Here is a 20,622-nt window from a genome sequence, read left to right as displayed (position 1 = left end):
CTGACAATAACTGGAGCCCATGGCCACACTTTTGACCTGATGAAAGTGAGGAGTTAATTGGAAATGTTTTATTTTGCACTCTTGTTTACACTGAAATCTTGTACCAATATGAACTGAAAAACCCTAACTTTAATAAGATTAAGCAAGCTCCTTGGATAGCTTTAAGCCCAGAAGCTGCTTACATATGTCACAAAGCTAGTCCTTTTTTCCCCTAAAAAGCTGTTCCTTGGCTAAAGGAGACTGTCCTTGAATTTTTTCCCCCCCAGAGGGGTAATAAACTGCACTGGGCTCTGATTGGTCTGGTTTGGTACAGAGATTAAGGATTGAGAGGCCCTTTGTTTATATGTAAACAGATGAGACTTCAGGCCAAAGTGGTCATACTTTAGAAGTGACCTGCATAAAGAAAAAAAAAAAGAGGTATGGTCAGCTCTCTAGCTGAACTGAACAGTTTTAGTTCAGTTTGAACTAGTTAGAAATTCAACAGGGAGCTATGTGGAAACGTTCTGCCCTTCAACTTCAACCTGTAAGCATGTGTTCCATTTATATAATCTTTTAAAAGGGAGTTTGCTTACTTGGTCTGTAGTATATATTCTTAGCAGCATAAGTCTAGTTCTGTAGGGGTTCTTTATTCTCATTTCAGTGTAATTGTGATTAAATTTGTCCATTTTAAAATGTAGTAGTTAGCTATCTTACACTGGGTAATTTTCACTGTACACTTACTGAAACAAATTGCAAAAAGTTATGGTCTTGGGCTGCCTACTCACAAATGTTGAGTGGTCTGGCTTAGTCCATCACAAGTTAGTCAGAAGTGCTAATATGAATTGCTACAAGCAACATTAAAAAAGCAAACTTTGAAAGACCAGGACATTACATTAAAAGAAAACACCTTAGAATTCCTTATAAAATGTTTCTGTTTCACAGTAATGTTAAAATTTGCTTCTGTATAAAGTTAAAACTGTTGAAATTAGTGACTGACAAGTGAAAGCTGAAAATGTGTTGCTGGAAAAACGCAGGTCAGGCAGCTTATGCCCGAAACATCGATTCTCCTGTTCCCTGGATGCTGCCTGACCTGCTGCGCTTTTCCAGCAACACATTTTCAGCTCTGATCTCCAGCATCTGCAGCCCTCACTTTCTCCCCACTGACAAGTGAAAGCCAATGTTGGCTAAGCAGAGCATTTTACATCAAATAGATCTGTTAATTGTTAAAGTGTTAGACAGATAATCACCTGCTTCATACTGACAAATCTCTGCTCTGGAATCTGCTAAATGCTGAGCATTCTAGTATAAACTGTAGTGTTCACCTTTAAGTAGTCATTTTTCTATTTTCATGCCTCAGATTATACCCAAGATAACACCCAAAATAGTGCCACTCTACACCCCTGTAGGTTCTACTATCAAAATCATGTACTCCTAAGTCTATATGAGTGAGTGTTTGGCATGAAGAGGACAGATCAAAGTGGCTCCCCATATCTGGAGCTATCTGGTCCTTAAAAACAGAATCAGAACATTTTAGAACAACAGTCTGTTTTAATGGTGCAACTATTAAAGTCTAGAAGATTCAAAACAGGGAGCCAGTGGAGATCAGAGGCAGAAGCGGTCAGGTATTTGTTCCAATTAACACCACTTTCAAATAACACTAGTGAACATTTCCAATTTCCTTTCAGTGGCTTGTTTCAAGAGCTTAGATCTTTCTCCTATAAAGGATTATTTGAAAGTATTTCCTGATAGGAATGTGCATCTTCAGGAGGCATAACTTTGATTACATGATCCTAAATGACCTACCTTAAGCACAAAGTTAAGCCATCTTCAGTTACTGCCATTATCTTGAGCATGAGTAATCCACAGGAAAAGATGGATGCAAATGAATTAAGATTAAAATGGAAGAAAACAGTCCAATGCAGTAGACCAAAAAAGTCCTCATTCAACTGAACTTGAAACCACTGACTTTAGGAATAGATCCGAATTGAAATGTTATCAGCATGTTGCTGGAGACATCTGTTCTAAGCAGGTAGCACAGGGCCACCATATCTACAGGAGGGACCTGGTGAAATTGCAACTTACAACATTTTGGGGTGGAACATGATAGAGACATGGTCCAGACAAAATACTGTAGTGATAGTACAACTTTGAGCAAGAAGGTGTGAGAATTCAGTTCATGCCAAAAGTCATGAGTCTGACCGCCCAGGCTCCAAGTGACAGTAGTGGTTTGGTGGCATCTAGAGATTGGCCAGTTTAAGCAAACTGTGGCTCAAGTTACAGCCAAACCCCTTACTAGCCAATATTGCCATAAGAAAAGTAGAATTGTTATAGCTTAGGACAAGCCATTTATGACTCAGATGCTTATTTGGAGAAAGTTAGAAGACTGAAGATGTTCAAAAAAGTCAAAACAAAAGAAGCGTGGTACTGGAAAAGCACAGCCAGCCAACATTTTAGGAGCAAGAGTGTCAATGTTTTGGGCATTAAATCCTGCATTCCTGAAGGGTTTATGCCCGACATGTCAACTCTCCTATTTCTGATGTTGCCTGATATATAAGCCAAGTATACACTGATTTGACATTAATGACAAAAATCCAATTTGAATTGGTCATTAGCTTTTAGTTAAAGATCACCAAGCTCCATGTTTTCTGTAACCAAAAATGAACACAGTAAAAGCAATCACTGCTGAGCCTCCAAGCAGCAGCAGCCAACGGGACTGGTCTTGCATATCTAAAAAAAAAAAGATGTTTCAGCACCACAGATTAAAAACAAAAGTTCCCTTTAAGCTGTTCAAGTGATTTTTCACCTTGCTCAATCTGGTTCTCTACTGTAGGGAATTCTGTAGAAATCAGAACAGCCCCTGATGACACATACCCCTGCACATGGTGGGTTCTGTCAGCACTTCGCCCTGTAGTAATTACACAGCTGGTCAGTACAGGATTACAGGCAAACAGCACAGGTTTGGTGCCCATCTTCAAGCATTACCTATTCGTTGTTTCCTTGGTACACATTGACCTGGACACAGGAATCTATTTACTGGCTCCTTCCTGCACAAGGCTACGCTGCAATGGAAATACACCTGGGGGAGAGAAAATGATAACAATAGTGGAATACAAACATACTGAAAAAACACTGTACTGGACAAATCCTCACCTGTTCCTCAGTATAATTGCCCAAGGTGAAAGTAAACATCTGGACTTCAAACCTTTTGAAGTGAGCAGGATATTTAACCCTCTCACTCTCGGCTACCGGATGGAAGGTGGTTCTATACAAGTCAGCTTTGTTCTCACAGCTGTAAAACAAAAGATAGTCACTTGCCACCCAAAGGCAGATGTCAAAACTGTCCCCCCTTTACAAAGCAGCAGCTCCTACTTGCCTGTTGATAATTAGAGGCCACTGTGGAATGCTGCGTCTGTCCGGTGACGCAGTTGCCCAACAGTCTTGCAGGAACAATTCAATTTGTGGATCTTCATTGTGTAGCAGTTGCACTTCAACATAGACAGGATCAGTCAGATACTTCACGACTGGATAGTCACCTTCCTCATACAGGGCAGAATAGGACACATCTGCAAACCAACAAAGCAAAGAGGTCCAATAAAATTAGGGGTGGAAAGGAAAATCCTCATTCCAATTCTTAATTAAAATAGCTGCAATCAAGTCAGACTGGATCTCAAAATTTACCCCTCCGACAGAGGTGTTCTAATATTGAGCCACTGTAGGTGGCGATTTACCTTTGGCAAGTTGCATCATCAAGACGAGAGGTCCATATCCAGGTACAACAGTTGGCTGAGGATTCACTTGGTGTTCAAACTGAAGATGCAGAGTGTCATTTACATGGTAATGACAGGATACTGCAAGCCTAGGTACATAGATGGTCACTTTGTATTTTCATATACTCACAGAAGGGAAAGCAAACACTAAAATCAAGCTCTTGCTCCAGAATCTTACCGATACAGTGGATCACTAGCTGGTGCTGATTTTTTGAAGAAAGCCACTTCATTCTCATAGATCATGTAGTCCTCCTCAAACTACCACAAGAAACACAATTAGTCCATGATGAGATCATGTTTAATACTAATTGTCCCAGAGGCAGTTTAGTTTCAATAGAAGCCAGTTGTTGCTTACCCTTCTACTCGTTCCACATGTATTTGCAGAAAAATCAAATGTGACCTTGAAGGCACTCCTCTCCTTTGGTCTACAGGTTTTATCTTTCAGCATCATTTTCCCATCCACTCCCAACAATGCTTCCAGCTTCAGAACAGTGATGACAATCCTTCCACTTGGGAAACATGCTATATTAAAGGGAAAAGAAAAAAAGTTAGTGATGCCAAGACTAAGCAAGAGTTGATGCTTACAGCAAGTGAAGTCAGGAACTTACTTATCAAATCACTTATTGAAAAGCTGCAAGAAACAGAAAAGTTGACCAGAACTTCCAGGGTTTCATTATCCCGGAATTTGAACTCAAACCTGTTGCGAAGACCTTGCTCATTTATTGCCTGGAATGAAGCCACAATTAGTTGGGATACACACAAACTAAAACAAAACAGATTTGAGTTAAATAGTTACTACCTCATGAACAACTTCAGCTGCATCACGTGGAATGGTTATTACTGAGTGGGTACCATTCTCTCTCAGGTGATAACCTCTCTGCTCAGCAGAGTGAGGGGTGAGCTGCATGTTTCCAATGAAAGGAATCCAGTACCGATCTGACATTCCACGTGTTACCATCAAGGTCACGTTCTCTTCATCACAAAAGCCATCAGCCACAGGAAGTACTAGCAAAAGGCACATTTCATATTACTTCAAAAAGCATTTTCACGGATCACTTTGCAGTCTACATCAGGGCAAGAACCACCTACCTATTGTGTGCTGATGTATTAAGTGAGCTGGATGTGTGAATGTTAGATTTTCTGGAACCACAGTCATTGTGAAGATGACATCAAGGGTATATTGTTCAACACCATCACCTATATACTGGAAGGAGGAAGCCACAAGTCAGCACCATCTCCCAACGTGGAAGCCATTCACCCAGACATCCCATTACCTTTCTGTCTACAACTGGTGACTCCATGGGAACTTCCAGGATGAAGATTCTATTTAAGGTGGTCTCATCTGGGTTAGTCCCAGTGTACACATTAAATATCAGGGTTTCTTCATCCACAGGGAAGGACTGTGTGCCCAGAGTGAGCTTGGTGAGTTCTACGTCAGGAAGGAAGTTGCCCAATGAGACATTGAATAGCCATTGCTCAGGAATGGTATCTGGAAGACAGTTTTAAAAATTACAATTCTACAGACTGTAAAACCACTTTTGGATAGACAGGCTACTTGTCTTTGCCAGAATTTACAACAGTTAGATGGAATTTCCTTTTTGGGGGTCTGAACATTAAGGCATTTAACTGGTCTTTAGATAAATATGATAATGGAATTGTGTACTAGGCTTTAGATTTGTTGCACTGACATGTGAAACCAGCGATGGCCAAAGGGCCTGTGCTGATATATGTTCTAATTCTATTGAACTGGCTGAACATTAGATCAGTGCAAGCATACAGTTTTCATTTCAGCTGAACATTGAGATCTAGCAACAATTGGAAGGATGGACTTAATAGTTCAGATCAGTTACTTCTTAAACACTTCAGCCACCATTTATGAACTGCCAGGTTTGTTTATCCCTACTTACCTAACTTAATCTCGGTGGAGAATTTGCTAGTAGCAAGTGATTGGAGGACATTGAAATACACAGAAAAACGAGATGTGTTTTTGTGGACAAAAAACAGTTGTAGTGATTGGATATGAATTCAGCTAAAGATCCATTCCTGGCCTAAACATTTAAGCAACCAAAAGGCTTCTTTACTAGCCTCTCACCAACTAAATGATACTTCCAAAAGATGGACTGGTACAAGGGAACAGTATTCTTCCCAGGTTAAGTACATTGATTGGAACATCCTTTGAATCTCAGGATTCGTGATTTGATAGTACTTCTGCCACTTAGCCTACAGGTGGATCAAGGCACCAACCCATCACCTTAATATTTGAACTTAATTACATGACCATTTACATATCAAGGCCATGTTTACTTTTTAAAGATAGAACCTGCTATTTGCTCAACTGTTCCCTTCTTACACAAGTACATACCATCAATGAGAACCAGAGGCTGAGGTATAAAGGGTGTAGTAACTGGGTGGATCACATTGATTTTATTCAGTCCCCATGCCTCATCTTTCCACAGGTGCTCCAAGAACAAATTGATGCTGTACTTTATACCATACTGTCCATCCACCACATGGCTCTGAAAGCAGATGTTTAATTTAAAAACAGACCAACATGAAGTTATTTCCACCCTGCCTCCCCACATAGTTGTTCAGATTGATTGAAATAGTCAGTAGTCTGAGGCTTTGGGTTAAGGTTTCAGTCTCTATGTAGGCTGGAGTGTGAATCCTTCCACCACATGTGCTGAGAGCCTGTGAAGGATCTATGTCTCAATTTTGTAAATTTCAGGTCACTCCCACCCTTCAAATGTCCAAGTGAAAACAAACCAAAGTTTGTCCAAGCTCTTCCCATAGCTAATATGTTCCAAACCAAGCCACATTCTGGTAACGTGTTGTCTCTACACAAATATCCATATCCTTAGAGTATCATCTGGAACTGTACTCAATATTCCAAGTGTGACTTGATTAAAGTTTATACAGCTGCAATGACTTGCCTATTTATATACAGTCCCAAACAATTCTTTCATGATCACCTCATCCACGGAAGTTGGGCCTACATGCCTAGACTTCTGTTTATTGATGCTGAGAGTTCTCTCCTGCATTAGATCTTTCAAAATGCATTGCCTCTAGTCCAGAGGAGTCTTCATGTGCCAAGTCCTGTTGTATCCTAGTGTATTGTCTAGCAGCCCTCACTATCTACAGATCCCCCAGTCTTTTGGGTACAATCTTACCAAAGAGCCTACCTGCATTCTTAGATTCATTTAAAACAGGGTTCTCACCACTGATCCCTGTGGAACATTACTCATGGTTTAGAGAAAAAAAAAAAGACTTATGATGGTAGTTCTGTATCCATTTTTCCCAACTTATCACATTCTAGCAAGGTAAGCTGTTAGAGAAAAAGTCACATGGGATCCGTGTAGATGTTTACTACCCTGCCCTCAAATCAGAGACCTCAACTCCAGTTTGAGGCAACATTCCCCACACAAGGCTATCTAGTCAAAGTTCATTCTCCCCACAGAAATGTGGGAAAATGCAAGAATCTTCAGTTAAAATTTCCCTCCTACCTGACAAGGCTCACCAGACTTCGTGCCCAAATTATCCCTGTTGCCCTTGAAAATAGGCTGGCTATTCTAGTGCTCTGGGATCTCTGGAGGAAAGAGGGAATGTTTTATTCAAGACCCTCCTCCAGCATTCTGGAGGAGATGATCCTGAGTTCCTGAGGATTTACCTACCTTAATATGGACATGCCCCAGAATATAACTGAAGCTTATCTGCCATGTGGTGTTACACCAATGTGCATTAGAGGAAGTTCTAAAAATTAAGAACATCAGTCCTAAAGATTGATAATATTTAAAAAGGGTTCATAAAAAGCCAAACATGACAGGGACTGGATGACTGACAAACTCCTGATTAGAATGTAAACACTTCCCTGAAAGAAGATTACATTCCAACTTTGTCTATCATGTATGGCTTTTATGATTCAATTTGAGATTTAAACTAGGTGGCATGATAGCTTAAGATTGCAATGCATCTTAAATAGAAGATTGCATAGACATGATTATTAGATGCTACACAAAGACAATTTTCTCAACCTTGTAATATCCATCCTGTGCTCCAATGGGGACCCTTATAGCAAGGCCTGTATCATTCTTATCAATGGTATAGTTTCTTTCTCCCATTGTTGTGGAATTCAACTTGATCCCATTTACTCCCATGGACGTGTTGTCCTGATGAACTGCAATGGTGACGAGTGGAGTGAAGATTCTTGGTACTGTCCAGATGATTAGGTCATCAGTGAATGAAGTACCATCTAGGGGGGAAAAAAAAAAAAAGGGAAACAAAGTAACATTTGATTTGACAAATCAGTTTTAAGAATGACCAAACCAGAGATTGCAAGTAGAATGTCGGTGGGGGGAGGAACCAGAGTACCATATTTGACAGTTGCAGAAAGGGTTAACTAGCAAAGCTGGGAAATAGTCTCAGATGAACAGATTTGCTTCATTAATTTATCCAATTTCAGATGGTTTAACATTTACCCATTAGAAGCCATCCTATAGTAAAGTGGAAACATTGGATTTCTTACCAAGAGGACAAGCCACTGCAGTGTCAATTAGCAGAGCCATCCAATGCTCTTTGTAGAAGGTAGTTGATCGGATTACAGTCAAAGGAATTCCATGAACCTAATTAGAAGTGACTAGTTTACACATCAAGCAATATTCAAATATAGCAGTAATGTTCCAGTTATAAAACACCATGAGGAAATTAAATAGTGAACTCACCAAAACTGTTTGAGCCTCATTAGTATGGTATGGAGCACGAAGCAAGATACGACTCACTGTCATATTGATTCCATAGTTCATTTGACGTGCTTCTTTCACAGTCATAATCCGATTGTCACCAGGAGTGTGAAATACCACTTGCCATATTCCACTTTCTGCACTACTTGCCTAGAACAGTAAAAATCAATGAAAATTCCATGAAACCATTGCAACAAGTTGGATAAGTAATTCCATTCATGGTGCATCCATGCTCAAGCACTGGAACAGGAGGAGGAGATTGGTTCCTTTGTTTGTACACTTGTACAGGCTGCTCCTCCTCTTACCTCGCCACCCTAATCACCGAGTGGTGGAAAGCCCATGTACTTAGTTGCTACCTCAACTTCATTCTTTAAGAATGGATCCAGTATTTAAAAAAATTGGATAAATTTTAAGCACTACAAAAACCTCAAAAAAAATCTGAGCTTGCAAGTATGGTGAAAACCCTGTGCAGTTGTACTGGTTAGGGCCTTCCACTTAACTTTGATATCATGTACTTCTTTCAACTATTGGAAATGTAAATTCTTAATTTAAGACATTAAAAAATTTAGTAAAAAAGATTCCTTGGAGGAAAAGGGTTTTAAATAAGATCATTTAGAAATCTAGGAGGAAAAACCTAAGTGCGCCCTTACACAAATTTTCTGCAGAGTAACAGGACTGTCAGTAACCATGGCATAATAAGCAATTGAAATCCTCCTATCTCAGTCACTTAGGAAACTCGGAAAGCAGAATGTGAGGAAGGGACTTTCGCACTGGAGGATTTCTTGGGATCAGACCCAAAAGAATGGTAAAACTGAACAGCAGAAAGAACCTTTGAAGGGAATTTGAACATGGCATCATAACTAGTTAAATGGAACACTTATCACATGATTTTAAGTAAAAATATACCTTTAATGCACAACAATATCAGCCAGTGGTACTGAATGGGTAATGTCTGAAACCTGGCACTATGAGAACACGATCTATTAGCTTATTGTGATCACTAATGAGTTTGACAATCACTAGAATTAAGTTAGAAAGATTGAATGCTTTTACCTTCAGCCTTAGTGTCATCCGATTTCTATTTTAATGTTGTTCAATGACACAGCTGTGATAGGCTTCCTTCAGTATCAATAGGATTCCATTATCTTTATTTCTTAATCTTTTAAACTGCCAAAGCATCTCACTTGTTTAAACACGCTCCATAAATTTAGGCCTTCCACAACAACTTCTGCAGTTTACTAAGTAATGCAGAACTCCCCTTCTCCCTCCCATACTGCTTTGGAGACAATAGCATTTCTGTTACTATCTTTGGGATTAGATTGTCAGAGTAGGAGTTTTCCCCATTTTATCCCTTTAATGCATTGAGCGGTTTACCCCCACCAAAAAAACAACCAAAATACACTTACTCAAATTCCTTATTGGAATTCAATATATTGAGTTAGGGAAACTGACAGAGTCCAAATATAAAAACTTAAAATGCTTGAAGTTGACTTGGCATTAAGGTTCAATGATATTGAAAGTAAAAAGTAAACTAATGTTTGTGTCAAATATGAAAAGACTTGCACCAATATTAGAGTACTTTTCTTGTTCTCTTCAAGAGAAGTCCACAAAAAGGACCATACTTACCTTTCTCCATTACAGACATTATGTTGCACAGCACCAGTTTGTATAAAGGCAAGGAAGCAGGCATCAAGGCATGAACTTTTGTACTAGATTTGAACATACACCATTCACCAGCCACTAAACTCAAAAGTCTGTAGTAGTGATCTGTTCAGAATCAGGAGGTATGGCAAATTCCAGGTTTCCTTAGTTTGTAGTTAATTTATATTCTCATTTTAGCAAGTTAAGTAATTCCATAGTTGTTAATCATCTGGTAGGATCTGACATTAGCATTTGATGCTAACAAGATCAACTCATTAGAACATCAGTTCCCTCCATTTGGAGATGATTTCAGCATTCTGTGTATGTAGTTCACAGGGACAGTCAAGGAGTTCATTAAGATGGAGGCTAAAATACAGACTCAAGAGTCCAAACATGGTCAAACTATAGAAAGTAACATTTTCAGCACTAAGCACAATTCATCTCATTTTAGAAGAGCTAAAAAATTTTTTAGAAAGAACACTTACTTCCGGAAATACTAAAGCCCAATCTTCAGCATCTTGGGCATAGTCTATATCTGGTATATTTCTTTGTACAGACACCTGTAAGGAATTGAAAAACAACTACATTTCTGTAGCTAGCATACAGATGCAAGTCACATGTCAAGATTGTGGCAAAGAGCACAACACTCGATCATAAGCTAATGTAAAAGTTTGGCACAGATGAAGTAGTCAGATAGGAACATGCGGTCTCTGAAAAGAACACTATCCAAAATAATTCACCAGTGCATTCTGGAGTGAGCTGATACTCTGGTTAAGAACCAACAAGGTGTGCATGTGTGTAACTATTTGGCCTTTATTTAGAACCAAAACATCAATCCTTGATGAAAATTAAGGCAGAATAGCCTAAAGGATTGCTCTCTAGTCTTAAAGAGAATTAAAACACATTTACATCTAAATTAAAATATTTAAAAGTATAGTATTAAGTGTCTAGGATTAAAAGGTCCATTGTACCATATTTCTTACATTCTCAGTCTGGACAGCTACATTCAATGCTGTTTTTTTACCTGCATGTAGTTTTCTTCACAAAAGATTTCCCTTGCAGCCCATGGTGAATACATACACAAGAGAGTTTGGATATATGTTGAAGCTTCCACATCAGTTCCAGATAGTTTTATTTGGATAACAAGACTGAACTGTTCATCATTCTGCAAAACAATTTAAAATACAGTACCTAAGATTGAAACATCTGGTCACAATACAAGAAAATCCAAAATTGATCACTCATTAGAAAAATCTATAGTTCTGCAATAGCTTCATATTATGCACTTCACTCATATCCCCATATGGTAAGCTTGAAGGCTCGAGTCCTTTAGTGACGTAGCATATTGAACTTCTTATCTGAAACCAGCAAGGAGCCCAGTTCTCCATTAGTTATCTCCCTCACTCACCCATCCCCATTTTTGCTGTTTGAAGGAAGGTCTCTTGAAACAATAAAGATTGAAAAAGAAAATTGGTGTTTATACAAGCATCAGTAACCTGCATTTGCCTTTGTCCTGAAAAGGAATATTTACATCACACTGATAGTGGCCAAGACAAAAATTCACATTTGAAACTGTACCTCCATACTGGAAGTAGGAGAAGTACTTACCAAATTGTGGACATGACAGCTGAGGACAGAGGCACGAAATTCAATATTCTGGTGATTCACTGCAATTGTATAACCACACTGGGATGCAAACCTTGGTGTGATAGGAAAAATATAGCCAGACTGATCTGAGAAAGAAAAAAGATTAAGCTGAATTGCCTGTGGTTGACTCTGCTCTGCAAAGAGAGCATGATTTTTAAAAATAAAAATTTCCTGAGAATCCATGGAGTAGAAAATAAAGTGTTGTATTAGAGGGATGGAAAATGGAAAGAAACAGGAACCCTTTTGGAATGCAAAGAGGCTGACAAATGACAAAACGAACTGATCGATGGATAGTGGGCAAATTTTTGTCTACTTTAAAGTTGCATTGAGGAAGGACAAGAGTTTAAATTTAGGATTTTTAAAAAAACTCAAGTTATGGGAAGGAAGCTCAGCCTTGTGTTAAGGACATCTGTAGATGCTCCTGCATGTTTGGATGACCTGATCTGCAGGAATCGCTGGTTTGATCAGCTCAAGCACTGGGTTGTTCAGGCTTTGAACATTAGTTGGAGACATCATATAGCATCTGCAAAGCTGAGAGTTGCATGGACAGCACAATTTTTAAAAAAGTGGTCAGCCTGCAACTAAGGGAGGCAATGTCAGGGAAGGATTAGATGACCAGAAGAAAAGCCGGTAGTTAGGATAAACCCCAGAATGCATCTAACTCAAGAGGAGTTTGTGCCATAAAACAGCAAGAGTTATGGTCTCTTCTGGGAAGTGCAGTCAGACCCACCTGGGCAGATGGTAAGAACTAACATGGAAGATAGTTAGCTGCTTCTGTAACTGCAGACAAGCTGCCACTGATTGCAGCATGTTGGTACCCATGTGAACAACCACCCTCACCCCTCAAATGGATTAGAAAGGAGGTCCTGCATCAAGAATTTGGGGAGGTAGACAACATTGAAAAAAAAAAAAAAAAAATCAGGATCTTCATGGTTCAAGATTGCTTGCTAGCACTCTAAAAAAGGTAGGCATCAGATGGGTGTGTAGCTTGAGTCAGTGTAGGACCAAGGGCTTTGGTTCCAGGATCACTGGGTTTGTTTCGAGAGAATGGTTGGCTTTGGGCAAGTCTAATGGGTTGTACTGAAGCAATTCAGTGAACATCTTTACAGGGAGCAACTGTTCATGCCACTTGCTAGAGGCTGATGTTTAATGGGTATATGAAGATTGCAGGGCACTAGTTTAAGGGAAAGTTTCCCTCAAATTTGTTTCCAAAAGGCTAAAGTATAGAGTAGGGGATAACTGGAAGAGGAATCCAAGCAATGAATTAGTTGGAGCCAGAGGATTTCGTAAATGTAACTTTAAATTGTTAAGTCGGTGGTCATTGGTTTCTTTACCAATTACTTTGCAGAGAAGGAGACTGATACATTGTGAACACAGCACAATTAGAGGGAGTATTAATTGGTTTAGAGGACCTAGATGAGATATACCCCAGGGTGCTGTGGAAAGCAAGGGAGGAGAGAATGCAGGGGCCTGAATTTTAAAATCTTTTGGTCACAGGTGTGTTAGAGGACTGAAGGCCAGCTCGTGGCCTGAAATTATTCAACGATGACAATATGGGCAGATCAGTGAACCTTAGCCCAGTGTCAACAGTCCCTATTGATGGGAAAGTATTGCCAAAAAAAAAACACAGGCAAGAGTTAAATCAAAAACAGTCAGCATGACTATCATAAGATCACGTCAGACAGGTTAAGTTGTACAGGTGACAAGATGGATCAGAGAGGGTAGTGCAGTTGATGATGCAACTTGCTTGATTTTCTTTTGACAAGGTCTTGCAGACTACCAGCCAAAGTAGTCAGAACCAGAGCAGCTTGGATCCAAAACTGGCTTAGAAACAGGCTGAGACCACACTATTCAGAAAGTGGATGTGACTAGAAACTGGTGTCCTGTAACACTCCACAGGGCACGATATTGGTCAATTGCTGTTTGTGCACATCAGGCTCGGTCAGTATGTTTGCAAGGTAAAAAACAATGACTGCAGATGCTGGAAGAGCACAGTAGTTCAGGCAGCATCCAAGGAGCAGCAAAATCAATGTTTTGGGCAAAAACCCTGAAGGGCTTTTGCCCAAAACGTCAATTTCGCTGCTCCTTGGATGCTGCCTGAACTACTGTGCTCTTCCAGCACCACTAATCCAGAATGTTTGCAGTCTAGTTTTGTATCTGGTTGAGCCAAGGTTGGATTAGCAGGCCAAGTGTTAAGAAGGTACGTTTCTAATTCTGGAATTCACTTACAGGAGATGAGCACTCAGTCAATATTTCCCATCCCTAATTGCCCTTGAAGGTGGTGAGCTGCCTGAAATCATTGCAGTCCACATGCTGTAGGTAGAGTCCAATGCAGTTACAGCACTAAAGTAGGGATATTAAGTCAGGATGATCAGTGGCTTGGAGCAGAACTCAGGTGATACTCCCATGCTACTGCTATTCAGCATGTATTCAGAAAGCAGGCAATTCAGCTGGTATGGGAAACCAAGATGCCTCACCATTGCCAGTGTTTGTATGCAAAGATTTAAAAACTCAATATACATCATTGAAGGTGGGAAAGTCAAATCTGACTGATCGGCCAAGCTCCCTCTTGGCTGGGATAAGCTTCAGTCTGTTATCAAGCTAAAGATTGTTAATTCATGCAGTGTTAGTTAAGTCACAACTAGCATGTTCTGTACCCAACAGAATTTTGGCTCAAGTTTATCAAGCTAGTCTGTATTGTCAGAAGTTAATCCATGGCTAAAGCTTCCTGTTGTGATATTATAAATCCCATGATTACTCATCAGGATGAGTAATGACCACCTGAGAGCAGCTATCTACAGTCTAGAATGATTTTTCCAACAGAGTAAGTCACCTCCAATGCCATTGTGGCTCATTTCATGATGAATGAACACCACAGTTTAACAGGGATATATGTTTTGATAGTGGCTACATCCAGTCAGCATACTGCTGTTCAAGTATGCCTTGGAGTTTTCAGAAGGAAATTATACTGAAGATAGACATTTGACCCTTCAAGCTCACTTGCCATTTCACATCATTGAACATCCACTGGGCTTCTCCTGTTTCTCCTCCCTCCCATATTCTGATACTTATAACAGTGGATCAATATTTTGGCTTCAACTATTTTGTGGTAGAGCAATTTCTCATCTTGGGCCAGACTTCCTGACACAAAGGTTGTCAACCTACATACGCACTACACACCACAGCCTTGGGTCGGATTGTTTTCTCAACTGAATAATTTTCATTACTCCAGGATCAGAGGAGTGCAGAGTAACTCAAAGCTGCCTATTGCTCTGAGAAATGCAAGTGCCTAAGGATGTAGGCATTCCCAATGTAGCTAACTTCCCCAATTCATAAGACTACATTCTGGTTCCTTCACCTTCTCAAACTCAGTACAAAAGGTCAAGTTGCACTTTAACATATGACCAACACTACCCTTCAATTGTAACTGAAGTTTCGTGGATTTTAACCTTAACTATCAAAAATGCAAACTAAAAGCCAGAAACTCCATGCTCCCATATCCTAAGTACATAGAATGATTCCTTTACTGTTCCTTGATCTTAATGCCATTATACTATTTGCAATGGTTTAAAATTGGTCATCGTGCAAGTCATCCAAGATGAGTAAACACTTTCCAATAAATTGGATCTATGCTGCTCCAGTAACAGCATAAGTTAAAGGTGCAATTTGGCTTTTGAATCAGCTAACACCAGGGCCAGATGCATGCCACTTCATTGGGGTGGCTTTTTTGAGAAATAATTAAAAGTTAAGTATGCAATCAACTCATTACAGAGCACTTCCCAGACTAGGATAATCCAGCTTCAACACAACTTCCAGTTCAGTTATGGACTATGAAATAGCTTATGTCAGGCCCAATTTCTAGTGAAAGTCAAAAATTAAGGGAAAAAAAAAATCACATTACAGATTAAAATAGCAGCATGTTGTCACATATTGGCCTGTGATATAGAAGTAAGTTGGTTCTGAAAAAAAATTAAAAAACAAAATCACTAAGCAGTGAGCTATCACTTCTGGAGAGGGGGAAAGTCAAGTGTTAACACTCCACAATACAAACAAATGGCCAGTTTGATTTTTGCATTGGGAGATGTAGTAATGCCTGATCACTACACACAATGATCATTTCTAGATTTGGAGATAAACAAGTCTGCAAATCTGTACTAGTAGCATTCAGAGATGTACAGAATGGAAACAGATCCTTTGGTCTAACTCATCCTTGCCAATGAGATATTCTAGATTAATCCTATTTGTCAACATTTGGCCCATACCCCAAAAACCTTCACTATTCATTTACCCATCCAGATGCCTTTGAAGATTTCAGCTCATTCCATATATGCACCACCCTATGCATGAAAAAAGTTGCCCCTTTTGAATTTTCCCTCTTATGTTGACTTATACCCTTTAGTTTTGGACTGCACTAACCCAAGAACATACATTTATTCATCCTATGCCCCTCATGATCTTGTAAAGATCAAAGATCACCCCTCAGCCTCAAACACTTCAGGGGAAGGTAGCCTCCAGCCTTTTTCAGCACCTCCCCTTAGCTTCACAACATCCTCCCTAAAGGAGACTAGAATGTAATTTCATATCCCAAAAGTGACCCAAGTGTCCTGTACAGCTCCAACATGACCTTCCAACTCCTATACCTCAATGTACTGACCAAAGGAAAGCATAATAAACACCTGGAAGTTAAAACTGGTCAGTAGCAGTTCAGACAAACCCTGAACAGTCAAATCAAAAACCATGTTACTTTCACCACTGTTCAAAACATCAAGATTTAATCTCATGAGACTGTCAAAGACTACCCAAGGGAAATTCTAATTGCAACTTAGAGACAACCCAACTTTCAGAAGTACAAAGATAAACAGGACAGTCCTTCACATCAGAATATTTACACACCATGAACCAATCCATGAGTAAAATCAAGATTCAATGGGAATACCAAGTTAGGAACTGGGTTAGTGGTGCTGGAAGAGCACAGCAGTTCTGGTAGCATCCAAAGAGCTTTTATACCAAGTTAGGCAAATACAAGATCAGAAAGAGCAGGGACTAATTCAAAACAGGTCTGACAATCTTGTCTGTATCCAAAGGAATCAGCAACTGAAAACTACCATGAAACATCACTTTGAAAAAAAAGAGTTGTTACTTCTGCACACTTTGTTGATCAGTGAAAGTTTTGTTTGAAGCTTAATACTTTAAATATTTAAAGATTCAAGCATTAAGAATTTACAAGACTGTAAAAGCAACCAGTTATTTATAGATTGAGGTGAAGCAAAAAAAAACAGGGAATTGTTTGCAGTCTCAGGAAAGGTATACAACGGATGGGTCCATCAGACCAATATTGGGAACAGAGATCTGTTACACACCGACTCCAAGGTAAAGCAGCAACACTCACCAACAATGCTAATCTGCCAGAACTTCCCGGCAAGAAAATCCTTATTCAGTCCAACCCAAAAGACACTGTCGCGGCATTCAGCCTTCAGCAAACCTACAACAATAGATTAAAGAAAGTTCTTCAACATTAAAGACACCAGCTCAGAGTCAAAGCACGAAACAAACACTTTATCTTTGGATAGAACACTGACCTGGAGGGGCACTTTGCATCCAGACTTCAGGAGCTGTTGCAGACACCGATAATATCAAACTGTTAAAGAGAGGAAGAAGCAATTAGCAAAAACATGGGAGCGTCCATCCCGTTTCCAACTTTCTCCCCATCGCACAGACTCACCCAAAGAGCAGGATCGATGCCATAATCCACAATCTAGCCCCTGGCTGAGCAGCAACTGCTGTCCCAGCTCCCATTGTAAAAGTGACAGAGAGGGGGAGGAGGCGCGCACCATTTAACCCGGGCCCCGGGTCACGCGCTCATCAGCAGCAGCCCCTCCCCCACACCTGTCCATACCTGCTCAAGCTGACCTTCCCCCAATCACACCTGCCCTGGGTGACACCCCCACCCCCATCCAGTCCTGCTCCCTATTCTCCAGCCCCTTCCCCACCCCAGGGGTCTTGTGACATCCCCCAGTCAAGGTCAACCACCTCCCAGAAACACACTACTCCAATCTCATCTTCAACATTTATATCAGATTTTCCTAGCTGTGGACAGTTCAGGTTAAGGGTCACTGAACATGTAACTAACTCTGCTTTCTTCCCACAGATACTGCCAGACCTGCTGAGTTTCTGCAGCAATTTCTGTTTTTGTTACAGATCTTCAACATCTGCAGATCAGTGTCGTTCCACTGCTGTGTCCTGAGTGACATTCAGACTTTGAGGTACTAGGTTATATTTTCATAGGTATGAACTTTCCATATTGATATCAGTTTTAGTTTTCTAAGGAAATATTTGTACATGTAGCATCAATGCAGTTTTTGGAGGCTTCTATGCATATGCAATGATTCAATTTATAGAATTAATATCATATATTGAAAATAGTTATGAATATGTAGGGTGGCACAGTGGCTCAGTAGTTAGCACTGCTGCCCCACAGTGCTAGATATCTTGGTTCAGTTCCAACCTTGGGCGGCTGTCTGTGAAGTTTGCACGTTCTCCCTGTATCTGTGTGAGTTTTCTCTGAATGCTCCAGCTCCTTTTGCAATCCAAAGTTGTGCAGGCACGGTGGTTTGACTATGGGAAATGTAGGGTTACTAGGATGGGATGCTCTTTGGAGGGCTGTGTGGACTCAATGGGCCGAATGGCCTAATTCCACGCTGTAGGGATCCTATGATTATATACCTATCTCATTAGTCAGAGTGTTATCACTTAAATTCTTTGATATTGGATTGGATACTGACGTAAGCTGAAGTTAATGTAAATGTTGGCATTGTAAAGCATGCTGAAACCATAATACTTAGGGTTAGTTTGCCACCTAGTGTCGTGACTGCTCTGTTAAATGAAGCATTTTAAAGGAAAATGTTCTATAGGGTGTGCCTGGAGAAACTGTTGTTTTCACTCTATCTTCAATTCAATTCAAAATTTCATTATGCTGTATAGTTGTTGCTTAAACAACAGAGGTAGATATGTAGGTATGAGGGATACTTTGTGCATAATACTATTCATGATATAAAATTCATCAATTTGGCTTCCCTGTTTGGAGCATATTTATCCAGAATGAAAATGTTGTAATTTCTAGACAGATCCTGATTGTCTCCATTTCTAACATTTTCTTGCAGATAGAAGTTAATTTTAAATTCACAATAGATGATTTGTGATTATTAGTTGTCTTGATATGTACAAACAATGAGATAATACACATCTGTGGAAAGGAAACTAATAGTTTCTTGGACAATGGCAGCTGAAGTAATTTAATTACATGCATCTTATTTGTGTCAAATTACATTTTGTATTCAACGTTAGCACTGGAACTGTGAAGGTTGCAGGACCCTGTGAATCACTCTTGGGTTATTTCTAGACACGAGTCCACAGCTAATCAAGAAGCAATTATACTATCTAGATGGTAAAGTTGATCAATTATTGTCATGCATATTTAACAAAGGATTGCTATGTTCTGTATTGTGGGAAAAAAAGCTGACATCTACTTTGAAGAGATCATAAGTACACACAGAGTCATGAGTCATTGAGATTAGATTAGATTCCCTACAGTGTGGAAACAGACCCTTCGGCCCATCCAGTCCACACCGACCCTCCGGTACAGCATGGAAACAGATCCTTAAGTCCAACTCGTCCATGCCGACCAGATATCTTAAATAAACCGAGTCCCATTTGCCAGCACTTGGCTCATATCCCTCTAAATCCTTCCTATTCATGTATCCATCCAGATATCTTTTAAATGTTGTACTTATACCAGCCTTCACGCTTTCTCTGGCAGCTCATTCCATACATGCACCACCCTTTGTGTGAAAAAGTTGCCCCTTAAGTCCCTTTTAAATTTTTCCCTTCTCATCCTAAACTTATGCCCTCTAGTTCTGGACTCGCTCACCCCAGGGAACATACCTTGTCTATTTATCCTATCCATGCCCCTCATGATTTTTATAAACCCCTATAAATCTCTATATGGTCACCCCTCAGCCTCTGATGCTCCAGGGAAAACAGCCCCAGCGTATTCAGACTCTCCCTGTAGCTCAAACCCTCCTACCCTGACAACATCCTTGTAATCTGTTCTGAACCCATTCAAGTTTCACAATATCCTCCCTATAGGAGGAAGACCAGAGCTGCACACAATATTCCAAATGTGGCCTAACCAATTTCCTATACAGCCGCTACATGACCTCCCAACTCCTATACTCCATACTCTGCCCAATAAAGGAAAGCATACTAAACACCTTCTTCACTATCCTATTTATCTCTGACTCCACTTACAGGGAGCTATGAACTTGTGCTCCAAGGTCTCTTTGTTCAGCAACACTCCCCAGGACCTTACCGTTAAGTGTATAAGTCCTGCTAAGATTGGCCTTTCCAAAATGCAGCATCTCACATTTATCTAAATTAAACTCCATCTGACACACCTTGGCCTGTTGGCCCATCTGATCAAGATCCCGTTGTACTCTGAGTTAACCTTATTTGCTGTCCACTACACCTCCAATTTTGTTGTCATCTGCAAACTTACTAACTATACCACCTATGTTCACAACCAAATCATTTATATAAATGAAGAAAAGTAGTGGACCCAGCACCGATCTTTGTGGCACTCCGCTGGGCACAGGCCTCCAATCTGAAAAGTAACCACCACTACCCTCTGTCTTCTACCTTCAAGCCAGTTCTGCATCCAAATGGCTAGTTCTCCCTAAGTGATCTAACCTTGCTAACCAGACTACCATGAAGAGCCTTGTTGAATGCCTTACTAAAGTCCATATAGATCACGTCCACCACTCTGCCCTCATCAATCCTCTTTGTTACTTCTTCAGAAA

The 20,622-nt window shown here is 40.1% G+C and overlaps 2 protein-coding genes across 2 annotated transcripts in view; one reads left to right on the top strand and one right to left on the bottom strand.

Annotated features, from left to right (window-relative positions):
• Window positions 1-2,581: 2,581 nt before the first annotated feature.
• LOC122540582 lies at window positions 2,582-17,575 on the bottom strand. Its single transcript, XM_043676464.1, has 22 exons — window positions 17,490-17,575; window positions 17,347-17,405; window positions 17,157-17,249; window positions 11,729-11,853; window positions 11,145-11,285; window positions 10,606-10,680; window positions 8,462-8,629; window positions 8,266-8,362; window positions 7,775-7,992; window positions 6,109-6,262; window positions 5,021-5,235; window positions 4,836-4,950; window positions 4,546-4,751; window positions 4,355-4,472; window positions 4,102-4,268; window positions 3,925-4,004; window positions 3,708-3,835; window positions 3,353-3,542; window positions 3,130-3,268; window positions 2,962-3,055; window positions 2,783-2,884; window positions 2,582-2,706 (listed from the first exon to the last, which is right to left on the bottom strand). Exons 1-22 carry the CDS (start codon window positions 17,561-17,563, stop codon window positions 2,606-2,608), a joined length of 2,859 nt encoding a protein of 952 aa, XP_043532399.1. The 5' UTR covers window positions 17,564-17,575; the 3' UTR covers window positions 2,582-2,605.
• A 412-nt stretch (window positions 17,576-17,987) lies between these two features.
• kcns3a (potassium voltage-gated channel, delayed-rectifier, subfamily S, member 3a) overlaps window positions 17,988-20,622 on the top strand; it is a 42,959-nt gene continuing 40,324 nt past the window's right edge. Inside the window, exon 1 of the mRNA XM_043687447.1 lies at window positions 17,988-18,052. The gene's annotated coding sequence lies outside the window, so the exon portion shown is untranslated. The remainder of the gene's footprint in view (window positions 18,053-20,622) is intronic.

Source organism: Chiloscyllium plagiosum, chromosome 3 (assembly GCF_004010195.1).
Source record: "Chiloscyllium plagiosum isolate BGI_BamShark_2017 chromosome 3, ASM401019v2, whole genome shotgun sequence".
NCBI classification, from domain to species: Eukaryota; Metazoa; Chordata; class Chondrichthyes; order Orectolobiformes; family Hemiscylliidae; genus Chiloscyllium; species Chiloscyllium plagiosum.
The sequence above is the reverse complement of the archived record's forward strand: the minus strand, read 5'-3'. Positions and strand labels throughout refer to the sequence as shown.